Source organism: Danio aesculapii, chromosome 1 (assembly GCF_903798145.1).
Source record: "Danio aesculapii chromosome 1, fDanAes4.1, whole genome shotgun sequence".
Taxonomy (NCBI): Eukaryota; Metazoa; Chordata; class Actinopteri; order Cypriniformes; family Danionidae; genus Danio; species Danio aesculapii.
This window is the reverse complement of record NC_079435.1, coordinates 41972752-41991776: the sequence shown is the minus strand read 5'-3', so window position 1 is coordinate 41991776 and position 19025 is coordinate 41972752. Positions and strand designations below refer to the sequence as shown.

Here is a 19025-nt window from a genome sequence, read left to right as displayed (position 1 = left end):
GTGTTTTTTTCTCAGGGAATTGGCTGGAAGTCACTCATCTGTGGCTGAAACATGCCATACATCTCAACAAAAATCAGTACACAAAAGCATGATCAGTTTTATGTGTCACAGCTTGTTTGATTCATCTCATATTGTCTACAAGTGTGTCCGTGAGAGCTCTGAAATTTCCCATTGATCCCCACAGACAAGAGTGTGTGGAAGTGTTAAAAGAAGGGGCTGTCGTGTCTCAAAAAAAAGTCCAGAAACATTTCACCTGGACAGTCGAGAAAGGGGCAGAGCTTGATGAGGCGGAGCTTAAGAAAATGAGGAAGCTGGAAAAGGCGGGAATTAAAGTGTTACCCGCCACCGTGCGATACAACAGGTCTGCGATTGAAATGAGAATATATTTTTAGCATGTGTTTGAAGCGACTAAAATTGCTTGTGTTTAGGGTGAAAAAATAAAGATTCTGGTATTCATTAAATGCTTGTGTTGAGTTGAGTTCTAACCCTGGGCTGTGTGGACTTTATATTTGGTTTTGTATTGCATTATAGCATGGAGTGACACAATTGTGAATTAGCTTTGGCTAATGTTACTGCCTGGCTAATGTTTGTAGTTGGATGTCATTCAAGTTTACTGACTTTCTTAGTGAGCTTGTGAATTCATTTGATGTGTTTGGGTTCTTTGAGTAGTCTGAATCTCCTTGTGCTGGTTTAAAGGAGCAATATGTGTGTGTTTTACTGGATTGAGCAGATTATGCTTGTCATGCTAATTTGACTTGTTCTGAAGGCTAAATGTCTGCGTCAGCTCTTGGGAGCGCTAACATCTCTGTGTTATGGAGTGCAACAGTTGGGTTTAATGAAGTAGAGATTCCATCATTTTTCTGAGTGGGAATTGTTTTTGTACATAAAAACATTTAGAGACAGACCAATTTTTACCAGGTGCAATACAATTTTTTTTATATTTATATTCATAAATAACTTAATCCTAGGTACCATATTAATTATACAGATTATTTCTGAAATAGTTACATTCATTTTTTTTTTCAAAATTTTCTTTTAAAAGTCTGTTATACTTAAATCATATTCATGTTCATGCACAAAATTAACATTTAAAGCAAAAACAAATATGAGGAGAAATAAATATTTTTTTTAAATTAAATAATACAGTATTTTTAAGAAATATTGGTAAATTATTATTGTTAAGCTCTGGTTTCCCCCACATTCCAAAGATATGCACTATAAGCAGTACTTAATTTGTAAATGGATAATTTCTGGAACAAAACCAGGAAATTAAAGTAACTTTTTTGGTCTTTAATTATTTAGTGCAATATAACGTTTGGGTCAACCATGCGTAAAAACAAACAAACATGTAGCTACAGACATAAATTGTATGAACCATTACTATTCCGTTTTACTAACACTACTGACATTCAGTTCACTTCACTATTATGTGCCAAGCGAAAATGACTCACTCAGTCTAATCTTCAAGAAGAGCCCACAGTTACCTCTTCCATCATGTTTTCTGGCTGACTTGACATCGCTTTGCTTCTGTCTCCCGCTATCCTGATTCAGGGGTGCAGTTTCTTCTTCTCGAGATCTCTTTTGATGAGGCTCATTATCAAATTTACTAGTGGTTTAAAATGCTCTGGCATTTTGAAAATACAAATATTATTTATGTAAGCCACTATGCCATTATTTATTTTTGCTGCTCACTGCGTGCGAAACAATAGTCACCGTCCAATGAGAGTAATTGTAAATCTTAGAAAGCTGATTGGTCGAAGGTGACCACCTTTACGTGTGTGCGTGTGCACACAATCCACACAGCTTTGCTTGCTCTTCACATTCTCTCTCTATATCACACAGACACATGCAGGTATTCACTACGCAAAAGTTAATGCCGGATCAGTTAAAATAAATACTGGAAATACCGGAAATTGTTAACAGAATTAATCATATGATTAGGGTATCCTACAAAACAACATAAGGACATTTTTCAATGATTTCTAAATCTTAAACAGGCTGTGTTTTCCTAGTTTTTTCAAACCAGCTTCGGCTTTCCACATATTTTTAGCAATTTAGTGTTTAGAAACTCCCATTTTGCCATTGTCTATATGGGGAAAATGAATGGAAAAACTACTTTTGGAAACTATGGAAGTGGATGAGCACTGTTGCGCTCTGTTGTATTTCTAAAGAAATATTTAAATGTCATCATGGCGAATTTTCCCCTCAGTCCAATTGTGACTCCTGCTGAAGACAACAAACTGAAATCCCCTTCACCTGACATCATCCTCCGGCGTGACAATGACTTCATGCGTGCTGCTGTTCCGCATCAGTGGGACTCCGATGAGGCAGAGGAAGATGGAGAGGTGGAGCAGAAGGTTCCAGATGTTCAAAAGGACGATCTTGCTTCTCGGAGAGCGCGCATGAATCAGTTCAAACCCAGTGTGGCACATCACTTCCTGCCAGGCTCCTGCAGCTGGAAGGACCGAGAGAAATGGGAGGGAATCAGGATGGCATCCCAGCATGCCGTGTTGGAGAGGATAGAGAAGATGGAACAGGAGAAACTGGAGAAAAGAAGGTGTGCTTGTGACAGAGAGTGATGGGTTTTGTTTCTAGTTACACTCTCAGAAATAAAGGTACGTGAGCTGTCCAAGGGGTGGTACCTTTTAAAAGCTACACGTTTGTACCTAAAGGGTCCCTATTAATACATCAAGGATACTTATTAGTATTTAAAAAGTACAAAAGTGTACCTCTTAAAATGTTTAGGTACAAATATATGCTTTTGAGGTACCAATATGGACCCTTTAAGTACAAATGTTTACCTTTGGAAAAGGTACCACCCCTGGCACAGCTCGCATACCTTTATTTCTGAGAGTGTATGTTGGCTTGACAAATCCAACAGGGTGTTATTGTACAGACTGGAGTCAGACTTTTTGTAAGTAGATTCTAAATTTCATAAAACTTTCACTCTTAGATTTCTGTTTTCTACATTTGATAGTATTTTCCTGAAATTTGATTCTGACTGAAACTTGACTGACTTAGCGCAGTAATTCTGCCTCTTCTGACTTAGTATGCGTTAGTTTCTCGGACTCATCTGGCTTTCAATTTTTGGTTCATTTTTTAAACTTTGTCCTCCATCCTTCAACTATGCTTTTTCTTGCAGTGCTGTTAGTGATGCTGTTTGCAGTTGTGTGCTGGATCTTTGTTTTTAAGAAACACCAAATTGTTGACATCTGCTAATCAATTAGTTAAAAAAATTAAATGGATAGTCCACCCAAAAATGAAAATATATTTACTCACCCTCAAGTGGTTCCAAACCTTTATGAGTTTCTTTATTCAGTTAAACACAAAAGAAGATATTTTAAAAAAGCTGAAATCGGGTAACCATTGACTTCCATAGTAAAACAAAACAAACACTATCAAAGTCAATGGTTACAAGTTTTCATGTTTTATGTTCAAAAGAAGAAAGTAATACAAACAGGTGAGGAACAGGAGAAGGGTGAGTAAATGATGACAGAATTTTCCATTTTGGGTGAGCTCTGTCTTTTATGTGAGATTACTGTAAATAACAAGCATGGCATTTGAGGACTTCACATTTTTATTTCGCATTATATACAGATTGAGTGTGAAATACCTGAGCCTGTGCATCTCTACGTTTACATGGACATCAGTAATCGAATTATTTTCCTTAATCTGATTAAGACAATAATATGATTAAGGTGTTTACATGAGTTGCTTTTTGAAAGTTCCTTTCATGATCCCGTTTACATGTTATAGCACATAATTCGATTAACATCATTGCGTCAGCATGCTATCCACATTTCCTCCAGAGTTTCATGTAATTTCAGGTGTTTCATTTTTAATTTGTCGACTTTGATTGCAGTTTGGCACTTTCACTTTCATTCAGGAACATTTCATGCTTACCCCTATGACAAACAAGATATTGGATGTGAGTATGAACTGCTGAAAGAGTGTAGTTTTGATGGAATTTGATATCGCATGCTGAGTGTGGAAAAAAAACCCTCCACATATTACGATGCAGGTGTCTGTGGTCCTTCACTCACTCAGTAGGTGCAGAGAATAGTGTCAAACAGCTGTGTGTGTATAGACTATCCTGTCACAAAATGCTGTGAAAGTCCTACATGACGGTAATAGTTAGATTAAGGCGTTTACATGTCTGTACTGCACTTCAATAATGCGACTAAAATCGGCAAAGTCTACATGACTTAATCCGATTTCTGTTTAGTTCGATTATGACCTTGGTCGAATTAAATTAATCAGAAATCGCTGTTTACATGGTAGACTCTTAATTTAGAGTATTGTCTTAATCCTATGAATATCAGACTAATGGTGTCCATGTAAATGTACTCAGTGTTATGCAGTCTCTGCCGAAAACAGAACTAGGTTTATCTTCTTTAAGGGCAGCAAACATACAACCACGCTACTGAGAAATATCATGTTGCTTGTTCTGAACATTTTGTTTCATAGAGTTTTGAGGCAGTGATGAGAATACTTTTCTGTGTGTTTGTATGTTTTTGTGTGAATGTATGTTTGTTTGTGTGTGGGATGTATCTATTCATAGATTCTTTCATTATTACGTGTTACTGGAAAATACAAAAAAGCATAATTTTACTAATCTTATTTGTTTGTTTGTATGTTAGACATGTTATTCATAAAATACTAACAGAAATAAAGGTACAACTGGGGCAGTATGTGATGAATTTTAAGGTAAAAACATATACTCTTTTGGCACCATTATGGACACTTTAGGTACAAAAGTATGGTGGCCGAGAGAGGCTAACGTACTGCAACTTAAGAAAGCACACGCAAATAGAAAGAACAGCAGCAAATTAAGAAACATCTTTTTTGATTTGACAGCACATACACTGCAAATCCTCAGAATTCATTCATTCATTCATTCATTCATTTTTCTTTGGCTCAGTCCCTTATTTATCAGGGGTCGCCACAGCGGAATGAACCGCCAACAATTCTAGCATATGTTTTTCGCAGTGGATGCCCTTCCAGCTGCAACCCATTACTGGAAAACACTCACACACTCTCACATCCACACACTCACTCACACACTAGAGCCAATTTTGTTTACCTATAGCACATGTCTTTGGACTGTGGGGGAAACCAGAGCACCTGGAGGAAACCCACGCAAACATGGGGAGAACATGCAAATCTTCACAGCACATGCACATTTTGATCTGAAAAAAAAAAAAGTTGGCTGAAGCTAGCACATTGTATTTGTATTATGTTGTTCTTTCCATCATTTAGAATGGCATCAGACTAATTAATCCACTTTGTCCTGAAGCGCTTTATGAGAAACAAAGTCTGGAATATAAAGACAGATTGAGGCGACGGATGAGAGCCACTGCTGTAGTGTACTGCTGGTGTGTTTGCTGCATGTGTTTGCGCATGAGCCTCTAATGATGTCTTCATTGCCCATCAGTAAGTTTTACCCCTTAAGATATTAATGACAATTAACTGATTGTCAAATAATAGCGTCCCTTTTTATCCACTGAACGCAAGCTATAGTTCCAGTCATGTAACTTTGCGGTGCTGGTGTAATTGTTGGCTGTATCTTTATGAGAAACAACAAGCGATGGAATGAGGAAATCTGCAACCATAGTTAGCTAATTATGATAAGATACATTCCAGATCAACTATTTTAAACCTTTCCAATTAAACATTGTTCTTCAAATTGCACAATTTTATAAAGAGCATATAACTTTTACCTTTAGTAACATTAAATTTGACAGTCAGTTTTAAATTCAAGTCAAGTGAGATTTTGTCAAGCCAACAAGTTTGTCTCTTTCCACACAAAGTGTGGCCAATTACAGCCATTCTTCAGATCAGTATTAGTATGGTTGATTTGTTCTGTGGGATTTATAACCACATTTTCTTTGTATTTAGTACAGTGTTGCATGTTGTATTTTTTACATGTTACAATGTTCTACCACAGTCAAACTGAGCCCGCCTCACCTGAAGTGCCAATCATAACTCGAAAGGACAATCCTTTTCTGAGTCTAGAAAAAGACAGGGCAAAAGAGGGAGATGAGGAAGATGAAAGAGAGGTAGAGAGGAAGACAGTCACCCCAAACCTACACAAAGATGATCTGGCACGGAGGCGGACTGGGGGAAGGCCACGCATTCCCAAAGATCCTCACCAGTCACTGGTCCAGACTTCCATCACTCAGTCAGACCTGGAGACATGGCAGAGATTGAAGATGAATACAGAGAGCAGGTGCCTCAAAACAAACACTTAAACATTTCAACCCCCCCGCAAAATCTTGACCTTTGAAATAGGTTAATAATATTTGTATTTAATTTAAATATTAATATGGTAGTATTTACACTGTCATTCAAAAATTTGAAAGGCTCTTCTCAATAAAGCTACATTTATTTGGTAAGACCCCCCCCATCCCCCACCACCACTACAAAAAAAGCTGTAATATTGTGAAATATTATTTAGATTAAAAAAATATCTGTTTTTTCAAGTGACTATATTTCAAAAAATATTTTATTCCTGTAATTTAAATCTTAAATGTCAACATTATTACTTTAGTCTTTAATCCGATAATTCAGAAATTATTGTCATTACTGTCAATAATGAAAAGTCCTGAAAAGTAAAATGTGTCTCGGTTTCCACAAAAATATGACAAAAATGTTTTCAACATTGAGGTTAATACTACAAATCATAATAAATGAGCAAAAAAATCAGCATATTAGAATGAATTTCTGAGGTTATGAAGAATCAAATTCAGCTTTGAATCAAGAATGAATTACAAATGAAAATATATACTAGCAATCCTTTAAACCTACATAATATTTCACCATATTACTGTTGTTATTATTATTCTTATTATTATTATATTGTTGATCACATAAATATAGCCTTTACTGTAAAAAATGCTGGGTCCCACACAATTTCTTCATGTTGTCCCAGCACAAATCTACTAAGTAAGCTTAATCACTTTTACCAATTTAAGTAGATTGAACATATAACAATAAAGATGTGCCCCCAAAAGTCTTAAGAATTGTGTTCTTTCAACTCATTTTAAATGAGTGGTTTGAACAAGCAGCAAAAGTCATTTTTTGAATGAGACTTCTTAAAAACATTTAAAAATGTTTACCAATCCCGAACGTTTGAACATTAATGTACATTTAATATTAAATCGAAATTGCTTTGCTATTTGGACGCATGCCAAAAAGTGAATGAAGTTCCTCCTGCTAAGCTCAGTGTATCCTTCATACTGATCTACAGTGAGTCTGACCTTGCCCCTGCTGAAGTGTCAATCATAACTCGCAAGGAAAACCCTTTCCTGACCCCTGAGAAGCAAAGTGAGCAGGAGACTGAGGAGAGTGCAGACAGAGAGGAAGGGGAGAGGGTGACGACGCCCAATGTAAAAACAGATGACCTGGCCAGGAGGCGGAGCCAGAGTGGGTCCCTCCCACAGAAGGAACCTCGACAGTCATTGGCTCAAACAACCATCACTCAGTCAGATCTGGAGAAATGGCAGAAGCTCAAGATGAGTACAGACAGCAGGTGCCTCAAAACAAACACCTATACACTTAACCCCTCCCCAAAAAACTTGACTTTAAAGTAGGCTATTATTATTTGTATTAGATTTAAATATTAATATGTTAGTATTTACACTGTCATTCAAAAGTTTGAAAGGCTTTTCTCACCAAAGCTATATTTAGTTAAGAACCCCCACCACCAATAAATAAATAAATTAAATTAAATAGCAGGAATAAATATCTGTTTTTCAATTAATATATTTCAAAAAGTATTTTATTTCTGAGATTTAAACCTAAATTTTCAACATCATTATTCTACTCTTCAACATCACATGATTTAATAATTCAGAAATTATTGTCAATATTGCTAATGATGAAAACTGTTGTGTTGCCTTATATATTCGTAGAAACCATGATATATTACCATTTAAAAGTACAAACAATGGAAAACGTAAAATTGGAAATTTACATTGACTTGAATTTCATTGCAGACAATACAGCCAACATTATTTAATGAGTTCCTGATTTTTATTTATTTTTTTTAATAAACACGTATTCCAATTTTCGTTCTTGCAACACATTTTTAAAAAGTTGAAACGTTTTAATGTTGCCATTCATTTTCAAAACACTTAAAAGACGTTTAGGGACTGAAGACACCAAGTAATGAAGTGTTTCAGGTGTAATTTTGTCCCATTCTTCCTGCAAACAAGTGTGGGTGGACAACAGTGCATTGTTTCCATTGTCACATTTTGCTCTTTAAAATGCACCACACATTCTCTATTGGAGACAGGTCAGGACTGCAGGCAGGCCAGTCAAGTACCTGTATCCTCTTCCTCAGCAGCCAGGACATTGTAATGTGTGCAGAATGTGGTTTTGCATTTTCTTGTTGAAATTTCCATGGCCTTTGCCAAGGACACTGACACAACCCCATACCATGACAGACCCTGGTTTTTGGACTTGTTGCTGGTAACAGTCAGGATGATCCTATTCTTCTTTTTTCCGGAGCACACTGCATCCATTTCTCCCAAAAAATACCTGAAATAATGATTCATCTGACCACAGTACACGTTTCCACTGTGTGATGGTCCATCTCAGATGCCTTTGAGCCCAGAGAAGTTGACGTCGATTCTGGACACTGTTAACATAGGGCTTCCTTTTACCACAGTACCGTTTTAACTGGCATTTGTAGATGTAACTACGTTGTGGTATATGACAAAGGTTTGCCAAAGTAGTCCTGAGCCCATGTGATGATATCGTTTATAGATGAATGAGGATTCTTGATGCAGTGCCGCCTGAGGGATTGGAGATCAAAGTTGTTCAGCTTAGGCTTGCGCACTTGTCCTTTATGCACTGAAATTCCTCCAGATTCTCCAAATCTTTTAATTATTTTATTCTAAATCATTTAATTATGTTATGCACTGTTAAGGGTGAAATATCCAAATGTCTTCCTGTCTTTCTTTGAGGAACATTGTTTTAAAACATTTCAATAAATTTCTTACCTGCTTATTGGCGAACTGGCGATACTTGGCCCATCTTTACTCCTGAAGGACTAGAACTTTCTTGGAGGCTGCTTTTGTACCAAATCAAAATTACAATTACTTATTGACATCACCTGTTTCAATTATCATCATTATTTATCCAGTTTACATGATTACTAGCCCTAAACTGCTCCTTTCCCAACCTTTTCTGATTTGGGATTGTATAACCAAACAATAAGAATTTTTATCTTTTATTTTACTTTATGATTTATTTTTCTTTTATTTCAAATTATTCATCCGAGAGTGCTGAAAAGTAAAATATGTCACAGTTTCTACAAAAATAAGATAACAATTATTTCTGAAGGATTAGATGATGAAGTTTAAATCAAGAATAAATTACATACTGTATGAAAATATATACAAGTAGGAATCATTCATTTTAAACTTACATTATATTTCAACATATTTCTGTTTTTATTACATTGTTTATCACATAAATACAGCCTTTAGTGTAAAAAAATGCAGGGTTCCACACAATTCCTTCATGTTGTCCCAACACAAATCTGTTATGTTAGCTTAATCGGTTTTACAAATTTAAGTGGTATTGATGAGACTAAAATGTTTACCAATCCCAAACTTTTAAACATTAGTGTACATTTAATATTAAATTGAAATTGCTTTGCTAATTGTACGCATGCCACAAAAAGTGAATGAATTTCCTCCTGCTAAGCTCAATGTATCCTTCATACTGATCTACAGTGAGTCTGACTCTGCCTCTGCTGAAGTGTCGATCATAATTCGCAAGGAAAACCCTTTCCTGACCCCTGAGAAGCAAAGTGAGCAGGAGACTGAAGAAAGTGCAGACAGAGAGGAAGGGGAGAAGGTGATGATGCCCAATGTAAAGACAGATGACCTGGCCAGGAGGCGTAGCCAGAGTGTGCCCCTCCCACAGAAGGAGCCTCGACAGTCATTGGCTCAAACAACCATCACTCAGTCAGATCTGGAGAAATGGCAGAAGCTCAAGATGAGTACAGACAGCAGGTGCTTGACCTTTACCTCTAACCTGTGACCTAGCATGACTTAACCAAACACTTTAGAAGACTTTTAGAAGTTTCAGCTGTTTATTTACTTAAATTGTATGTGCTTTTTTTGCACATAAAATGCACTGCACACCTCCAGTTTCTGAAATTCAACCATTCATCATAGAAACACTTTTTATTTTGTTTGTGTCTGAAGACATCAGGCAAAATAATCTTTTCTGTGTAAATTTAGTTAATGCATAATTTTTTTTATAAAAATCTTTTGAAGAAAACTATAAATTGTGAATCCAGAGAAACGTATGGGATCAAATTTCCGCTAAACATATTGCAGTCATGGATTAAAAAATAAGTGTAAATCAAAAAATGTAAAACAGATATAAAGTTCTAATGCACAATATCGAAAACGTCATCGAAGTAGAATAATAAACGAGGTCATGTATCAAAAGATAATCAATGTAAATAAAAAATTAAAAAGCATTTAAATTTACATTGCACAAAACTGAAACCAGTCCAGCAGCCGTACAATGTCATTAATATTAAGATTAGGTTCGATTTAGGTCATAATGTCAGGTGACCAAATTTTAGTGTCTAGCCAGCATCTAAGGACGTTATTTTGACATCCAATAATGAAGTCAAATGACGCTGATATTTGGTTGATTTTAGGTTGTGTTGGAAAGTGACTAAAAATCCAATTTAAAACGTTATATTGACGTCAAATACTGACATTTATTCATCAGGTATAGCAACCAAAATCTAACATCTGATAGACGCCATAGTGGTAATGTCCACACAATGTCAAGCTGTAACATCGTTAGACGTTAAAATTTGGTTGAATTTAGGTTGGATGTTGGACATTGACGTAAGCCTGACATTGAGTTCTGACGTCAACCCGATTTTCATTTCCAAACAAAATGCAGCATCCCTACGATGTTGGGGTACAACGTCTATCTGATGTCATGTTGACGTCCTGTGCCTTTGCTTGGAGAGTTCATAGTTTTTTCATATTGTAAATAAAATCAGTTTTTCCGCTCTTACTTAAATTTTTTAAGTAAAGTAATTACTTTTCTCTTCGCTCTTATTTCACATTCTGTGGTTGCGTTTTCAAAAGGTGTCATTTGAGTTTCGTTTAAATCACAGTGGATTTCAGCATCATCATGAAAGTTTTGAGATTGATGATCCTCTCGCCAAACAGTCCAAGGGGGATTTAATGTCAGTTTGAAATTTGATCCCATTGACAGTGAGTCATTTCAAGTGGTTAGTAAGAGCCCATTTAATTGATCAAAAGTGACAGTAAAGACATCTATTAATTTGGCCATCTGGGTGATAAGTTACATTCAAAACTATTGCAAATATTTTACATTCTATATAATCTTAACTAGTTTCGTTAAACACAGTGTAAAATTTGTTTTACTATATTTAAATGAATGCATCTTTGTTGAAGACACATTGTACTATTTTCAAAACCATGACAATTCTTACTGAACCGTTGTGTACTTTATAAGGGGTATTAATTGTGTAATTGTGGTATTGTACATGAAAAAAGACTTTATTTTATTATTTACTTTTATTTATTTATTTTATTTTCCACTTAGATTTGTTTGTTGTGGCAATATCACACTTAATATTTCAACAGTCTACAAAAATGTACATCTGCTTTAATGTTTTAGCAAGGGGGTGTGTTCTTCAAATATGGTGTGTTCTGATTGGCTGTCATTGTTTTTTTTCAGCTGTCAGTTTAGATTAGACAGACAAATTGCTTGTCACTAAAAACTACTGCATCTGGTTAGGGCACAGTGTGAGCCTAAATAGTATATTTAAATCAGTTGAAGCTTACAGCCAAGAAACGTGGTCTGTGAGTGACTTGAGTGCTGTGTAAGAAGGCTCTGTGTCTTGTTACGCTGTTGTGGTGATGTTTTTTAAAGCCGGCCTTTGTGAGACTCCAATAGTGTTTGCCAAGGGAAGCCCCTCTCTAGCAAACAAACCTCACCAAGGCAACTATTGAAACCAGGGGATGCTCACAGAGAAAGAAGGAGATTGAGACCACATGCATAAAAAAACTATCCGTGTCCACAAAAAAAAGAAAGAAAATTATGTGTAAATATATATTTTATATATATGCTAAATATATTTTGTCACTGGAAGGCTTAATAGAATATATTTCTGAAATTAAAAAATATAATTTATTTCATCTTTAATATACCAAAACATATGTTTAATATACAGTTGAAGTCAAAACTATTCACCTTTTTTTCTTTTTCAAATATTTCACAATTGTTTAACAGATCACGGTATTTTTCACAGTATTTCCTGTAATATTTTTTCATCTGGAGAAAGTCTTATTTGTTTTATTTTGGCTAGAATAAAAAAGGGTCAATATTATTAGGCCCTTTAAGCAATATTTTTATTTTTTAGATTGTCTACAAAACAAAGTATTATGTTTAGAAATGTGTTGAAAAAATCTTTCCGTTAAACAGAAATGGGGGTGGGGGTATACAGGGGGGCTAATAATTCAGAAAGGCTAAAAATCTGACTTCAACTGTATGCATTTTAGGGTCCAGAAAATACATTTCAAACTTTACGATACAATGTGGATAGACTAAAGTTTATTTAGAAGAATTCCACTCAAAATAGCTTAAAGTAACAAAAATACAGCAATAAAGCTTTGATATTTGTTACAGTGACAGTCAATGAGAGACTATATTAAATGTTTTTGTTTAAAGGGCACCTGTTTTACCTCTTTCACAAGATGTAAGATAAGACTTTGGTGTCTTCAGATTGTATCTATAAATTTTCAGCTCAAAATACCCATCATATTATTTATTATATAATGGCGAATCTGCCTATTTAGTGTCTAAAGACTATAGCTGTTTTGTAGCCTGTGGCTTTAAATCTAAATGAGCTACATCTCCCCACCCACCGCTCAGACATGCGTGTCTGCTTTTCCTGCGTTATGTCAGATAAACAGCCGTCAGTGATAGAGACAGACACAAATGAATCTGATTAGGGTCACTAGTCAAAAATACCAAGTAAGTTTATTTGATGTTTTTATTGTGGATTTAATTCAAGTCTTTCTGAAACGATGAGTCTCACACATATGTCGTTTATAGTACAAACACGTTTACTGAGTGGTTAGGAAATACATAGCAATTTTACTCGTTTTATTACAAATAAATGCACTGTTTTAACAACGTTTTAAACTTATAAAATTAATTATTGAGGTGCAGATGATCACAGAGAGTTGTAACATATGTTTTAATCCCAGTTTCTTTACAAAAAATTATCTGTGGACATGTGTATACATGTTATTATAAAAACATGGCAGCTGTCAATCAATTCGGTAGGTGGGGAAAACTGCACTACTACGTCACGTTGCGGTGGGCCTCAAAATCACTGGGATTTGAATCCTATTTTATTGTCAGAAAATTAAAAAAAAGAGACTTATTGTGTTTATATCACTCCACAGTGGACAGATAATACCTACGCACAGTTCTGTACAAACAGCTTCAACAAGTTGATTTTCATCATAGGTGCCCTTTAAAGTATGTTTTTAGACATCAAATAAAGATGTATTTTTAAATAATACATTATTGCATTTTCTTACAAAATAATTTAGCAAAATATACCAACAGAATTGCTAAGAATGTAATTGTAAAATGCCAAAATTTGTCTATGCTTTTTAAATATGCTATTCTCAAAGTATACTCATTCTACTTCTGTATTTAAAAAAAAAAAGGCTTTGCTTGCATCAGCGTTTTTTATTTGGCTTTCGCACAGACAACAATTCTCTTGTTTATTCATCTTTGACGTCTGACTGATGCAGTCTTTCTTTATTGGTATATTTTGCTCTTCACCTCTTCTCCTCTAACGCTTCTCTTCTCTATGTATGTGTGTGCGTGTGAACAGCGATGAGCCTATTGTCCCTCTATGTCAGACGTGTCTTGAGAAAGGCTGCCTCTCTGTCGCCTCCAAGACGAAGGTTGCCAAGAATGATCCGGCTGGTTGCTGGGATCGTTCCTCCGGTAAAAGCCGGCGTGTTGTGACATTTGGTGGTGTGACAGAGATGGAGAGCACTTCCTGGAAAGAGGAAGAGGAGGATGGGGAGGATGAGGAAGAGGGAGAAAGAGAGGGGAATGAGGCAGAGAAGCTTCGATATCTCCTGTCTGTGGCACCTGTCGCTGTGCCCAACATAGGGTTGAGCTCCAGACTGACAAAGAGAGCGGTGGTCAGGTAGGGAGAGAAAGAAGGAAAGAAACAAAGACGGGAGGAAGAATAGATGCATGAGTAGATCTAACAGACCTAAATGCGCACTGTGGAAGTTTTCACCAGTGAATAAAAATAAAAAGGTGTTTAGAACGTTTAATCGTGCAATTCTGACATTTTTTTTCAGAATTGTGTTACAAATTCAACATTTGAGATAAAACTGCAGTACTGAAAATATTTTTGTCTCAGAATTGTACGCAAGGGAGATATTGTATGATTAAAGGCCCTATTTTAAAGATCTTAAGCACATAGTTGGAATAAACGGATCTGGGGTGCATTTCCGTAAACTACCGTTAACCAACAAAGTTGAAAGTTCAGTTGTTACAAACATAGTTCGTTGATTTTTCATTTCCCAAATCCGTCATTTTAACGAACATTCTCAAACTGCGTCGCAAACTTGTACACTTGCAACTACACCTCTAGAGCTGTTTGAAGCATAGTTCCTGGTTGTGTTCTATTGCCAGTTATCCCCCATATGCCCTATTCGTTTAGAACATTCTAACATTTCAACTTGGAATGATTAAAAAAACAAAACTCCTAGCTGTAATTTGCTTTCAAAGTATTTTTATCGATCTTCATATTGACAATTGCCTTCCCTTCGTAGTGCACTTTGAAAATATTTATGCTATTTTGAACACAGCCGTGGCTCGTGACGAAAGCTATAGGTGACCTATTATTTAAAAGCCGAATTGAGGCTATGTTACGCCTCCAAAGCTTGTGAAAACAAAAATATAGCATACGTTAATGGTTTTAATTTATACTATGTTATTTATTAAGAAATGTATCTGTGCTGTACATGACATGGGCCTGTTGGTTAGAACATTTCTGCAGTGGTTTACATGTGTCAAATTGTAAAAGTAGACTTGTCAAAAAATAAATAAATAAAGAATATCCTACTTAATGATATTAATAATTATTATTATTAATCATAACAATCATAACTCACAATTACAAAGTTCTGAAGTTGCAAAGAAATCAGAATTGTTTGTAAAAAAAAAAAAAGTTTAAATCTGCCAATTCTGAGATAAAAATAACAATTACATTTCTTTCAGTGGTAAAAATAGCTTCAGTTTTTGTTGCCATATCATGATATACCCCCATTTTATGTTCATTGTAATACTCAAATTTGCGAACACAATTTTTTTTTGTCTGGTAATTTATATCAACATTATTAAGAACACTGCTTGTTGAGGACTTCCTGTTTTCAGGAAGTTTTACTTAATTTGGATGATATGAGCAGACATGCGGCACATATTCATCCTCACAGTGCACTGGAGTTTGGAATGTATGTAGTGACATTAGCAGTGATGCTGCTTTTATAGGGCATGCTGTTTTTATTACAGTGGGCTTTGTGAAACAGGATTTATGGCTTGGGAGACTGTTAGCATGATGCTAACAATTGTAGCACCCCTGAATGATTCTTAAAACTACTCTTAATATTAGAGAGGTCATATAGGCTGTTAGCAAGCATGATACTTGCTTATTTTGTCCTGTTTTGGGGAGAAATTAGCAGCGAATTGCTTATTATGAGGCAGTTAGCATGATGCTAACAACTCTAAGGAATGAGTGATGCTTAAAACCTGTTTGGGATGTTTAGGAGATAAATTATCTATGAATGGCTTGGAGTGAGGCTGTTAGCATGATGCTAACAAACGTAGCAGTCATAAATTTGGCTGTAAGTGCACATTTGACCTGATTAGGGTGGAAATCAGCTTTGAATGACTCATAGTGGAGTTGAAGACTTCAATATCTGACGTTGACTGTGAAGGAAAATGGAAAAACTGAAACACATTTGTGCTTGTGTCTGAATGTGTTATAAATTGAAGTTTTTGTATGACTGCAGTGCAGTTGCATTGGATCCCACTGGACTGCATTTTTCCTTGCCTGTATCAGCATTATCAGTCATTCCCCCTCATGTTTTCTTTTCTGTCTCTGACTCATTGTTTCTCCTTTTCTTTTCCCTTTTTGTTCATCACAAACTAACTTAATCAGTGGAGATATAAACCCTGAACCTGCTCCCATCATGCCTCCTGAACCTCCAAACCTGTTCATGTTTGACCTTAAACGGCCTTTGACCTCCACCGAGCGCAAAGTGCTGGAGGATGAACTGGCTGAGAAAGCAAAGGATGAGAAGGAGGATGATGAAGAGGACGAAGCCGTAGAAAGGCAGCCGGATATCGAAAAGGATGATATGCTAGCTCGCAGAACTAGAGCCTTTCAGAAGACAGGGAATGGGACTTCATTTAACCAGTTCCTCCCGCTGCCGGGGTCTAAGAGAGAGGGCGCTATTGGTTCTTCTTTAGCCCAGAAAGGAAGTGTCCTGATGGGCTCAAGTGGAGACAGAGACCTGCAATACCTGGAGAGAAATATAAGGACAAAGAGAACCAAGATCGGTCAGAGGTGGGACAAGCAAGACTAACTGGAAATCTCAAACCTTTCTTTGGTGATTGTGCATGAATCTAACATGCTAATAGTGAAAGATTTTTTTTAGCCTTTCAAGATCAATATTTATATTTTAGTAGTGTTTCCTAAGCAAACATGTCTTTTTAATGCACCATTTGTGTAAAATGCATAATGAAATACTGTAAAATGACATTAGTTGACTTTACTTAAAGTGAGTAAACAATAAGTAAATAAATTAACTGTGTATAATTATAAAAAATTAGCTAAGTCAACTTAATAGTGTTTCCCGGTACTTTATTGCTGCTGGAAGGGCATCCGCTGTGTAAAACATATGCTGGATAATTTGGCGGTTCATTCCGCTGTGGCGACCCCAGAATAATAAAGGGACTAAAACCGAAGGAAAATGAATGAATGAACGAACTTAACAGTGGTGACACAGTGGCTCAGTGGTTAGCACTGCCGCCTCACAGCAAGAGGGTCGCTGGTTCGAGTCTCGGCTTGGCCAGTTAGTATTACTGTGTGGAGTTTTCTGTTCTTTTCGTGTTGGCGTGGGTTTCCTCTGGGTGCTCCAGTTTCCCCAACAGCCCAAACAAATGTACTACAGGTGAATTGAGTAAACAAAATTGGCCTTAAGGTATGAATGCGTGTGTGAATGCGAGAGTGTATGGGTGTTTCCCAGTACTAAGTTGCAGCTGGGAGGGGTATCCGCTGCGTAAAACATGCTGAAATAGTTGGTGGTTCATTCCACTGAGGTGAGCCCTGATAAATAAGGGACTAAGCCAAAGGAAATGAATGAATGAACGATTGAACTTACCAGTACCAAGTTACAAGGGGTTTACTTATTTTTTTAAGTGAATTAACTAATCGCTTTTTACAGTGTACCTGAAATGAACAACTTTTTGTTTACATAACAAACATGCATTCCATAAAAAATAACTAACTTTAAACTTGTTGAATGACTTTTTAAAACATTTTTAGTAAGTGTGCATTTGTTTTAAACTTACTTGCATTACATTGTGCTTGGATTGCACCTTTACCTTCACAAAAGCTTTGTCATAACTATGTATGGTATTTTTGACAGATTTGAACCAGTCGATCAAGTAGCAAAGACACCTGCTCCGGTTGCTGTAGTCACCCAGCAGAGCCCTGATATTGTTCGCTCTACTGCATCTAGCACTGATCGCTCTGCCACTTACGATTATTGTGATGATGATGATGATGATGAATATGTGGATGATGGTCAACTTCCGGATGTTGAGAAAGATGACATGCTTGCGCGAAGGACTGGATCCTACCAAAAGCCAAACGCAGGGGCAGGACAGGCTTTTAATGCATTTCTGCCCAAACCTGGTGCTGTCAAACATAAAATCGCCCCTGTCCGTGGATCACAGTCTTACGTTAAGCCAAGAGAACATGAGACAGCCCCATCACAGGACAGGTTAGAACTTTTGGGAATGAAGCAGTCTATGAGTGCAAGGAATGTCAGTTTTGTGGTGTCCATGCAAGGGAGATTGATTAAATCTGCTTTTGATTATTAACATGGATGTTTTCAAGATGTAGTTTTGACTTGGGCTTGCTGTGTGTAATTAATTTTCAAAGCACAGAGAAGAGATAAATGTCATGTGCATCACTGATTTGCGGTGGAAGTTGTGTGATTACTAATATATGTGATTTGTTTGAAGCTATGATTCATGTTTTTGTCCACTTTGAGGCTATCGACCATTTTGAGGGACGTAAACAATAACAATAGTCCTAACGTATTTCCTGTTTTACATTTTTAATTTCTATAGCTTTCGAGAATGCAAGAAGGTCAACATATTGATAAAGTTATGATAGCTGTTTTAATGTCAAGTCATGATTAAATTGCCTTTTAATATAGTTATGAAATAGTTTGACAACAAGCAGGAAATGTTCAAGGACCAATGGCATCGCCGCATTGAAATGGTCTGTTCTATCATGTCATTTGATTGAATTTAATAAAACGAAAGTGGTAGAAAATAATGCATATTAAAATGCTAAACAACATCAAATATCACGGGTGGAATGTAAGAATGTGTCCCACTTGAATCGAAATTCAAATTTCAAATATAAAAACACATGATAACACTTTAGTATATAAACCAATTCTCACTATTAACTAGTGGCTTATTCTCTGTACACTACCTGACAAAAGTCTTGTCGTCGATCCCAGTTGTAAAAGCAGCAAATAATAGCTTGACTTCTAGTTGATCATTTGGAAAAGTGGCAGAAGGTAGATTTGTCTGATGAATAATCTGTTGAACTGCATCCCAATCATCATAAATACTGCAGAGGACCTATTGGAACCCATATGGGTTCC

At 36.2% G+C, this 19025-nt stretch overlaps 1 protein-coding gene across 6 annotated transcripts in view; it reads left to right on the top strand.

The window, feature by feature from the left end:
* The window catches only part of limch1a (LIM and calponin homology domains 1a), a 115770-nt gene that overhangs the window by 54081 nt on the left and 42664 nt on the right, over window positions 1–19025 (top strand). For 5 of the 6 annotated variants that reach the window (XM_056460731.1, XM_056460715.1, XM_056460728.1 and 2 more), the window contains exons 9-16: window positions 185–361; window positions 2210–2557; window positions 5948–6229; window positions 7250–7531; window positions 9744–10025; window positions 13928–14251; window positions 16277–16684; window positions 17769–18125. In XM_056460731.1, coding sequence (XP_056316706.1) covers window positions 185–361; window positions 2210–2557; window positions 5948–6229; window positions 7250–7531; window positions 9744–10025; window positions 13928–14251; window positions 16277–16684; window positions 17769–18125 — 2460 coding nt within the window. The remainder of the gene's footprint in view (window positions 1–184; window positions 362–2209; window positions 2558–5947; window positions 6230–7249; window positions 7532–9743; window positions 10026–13927; window positions 14252–16276; window positions 16685–17768; window positions 18126–19025) is intronic. The other variant, XM_056460737.1, reaches the window with a different exon arrangement.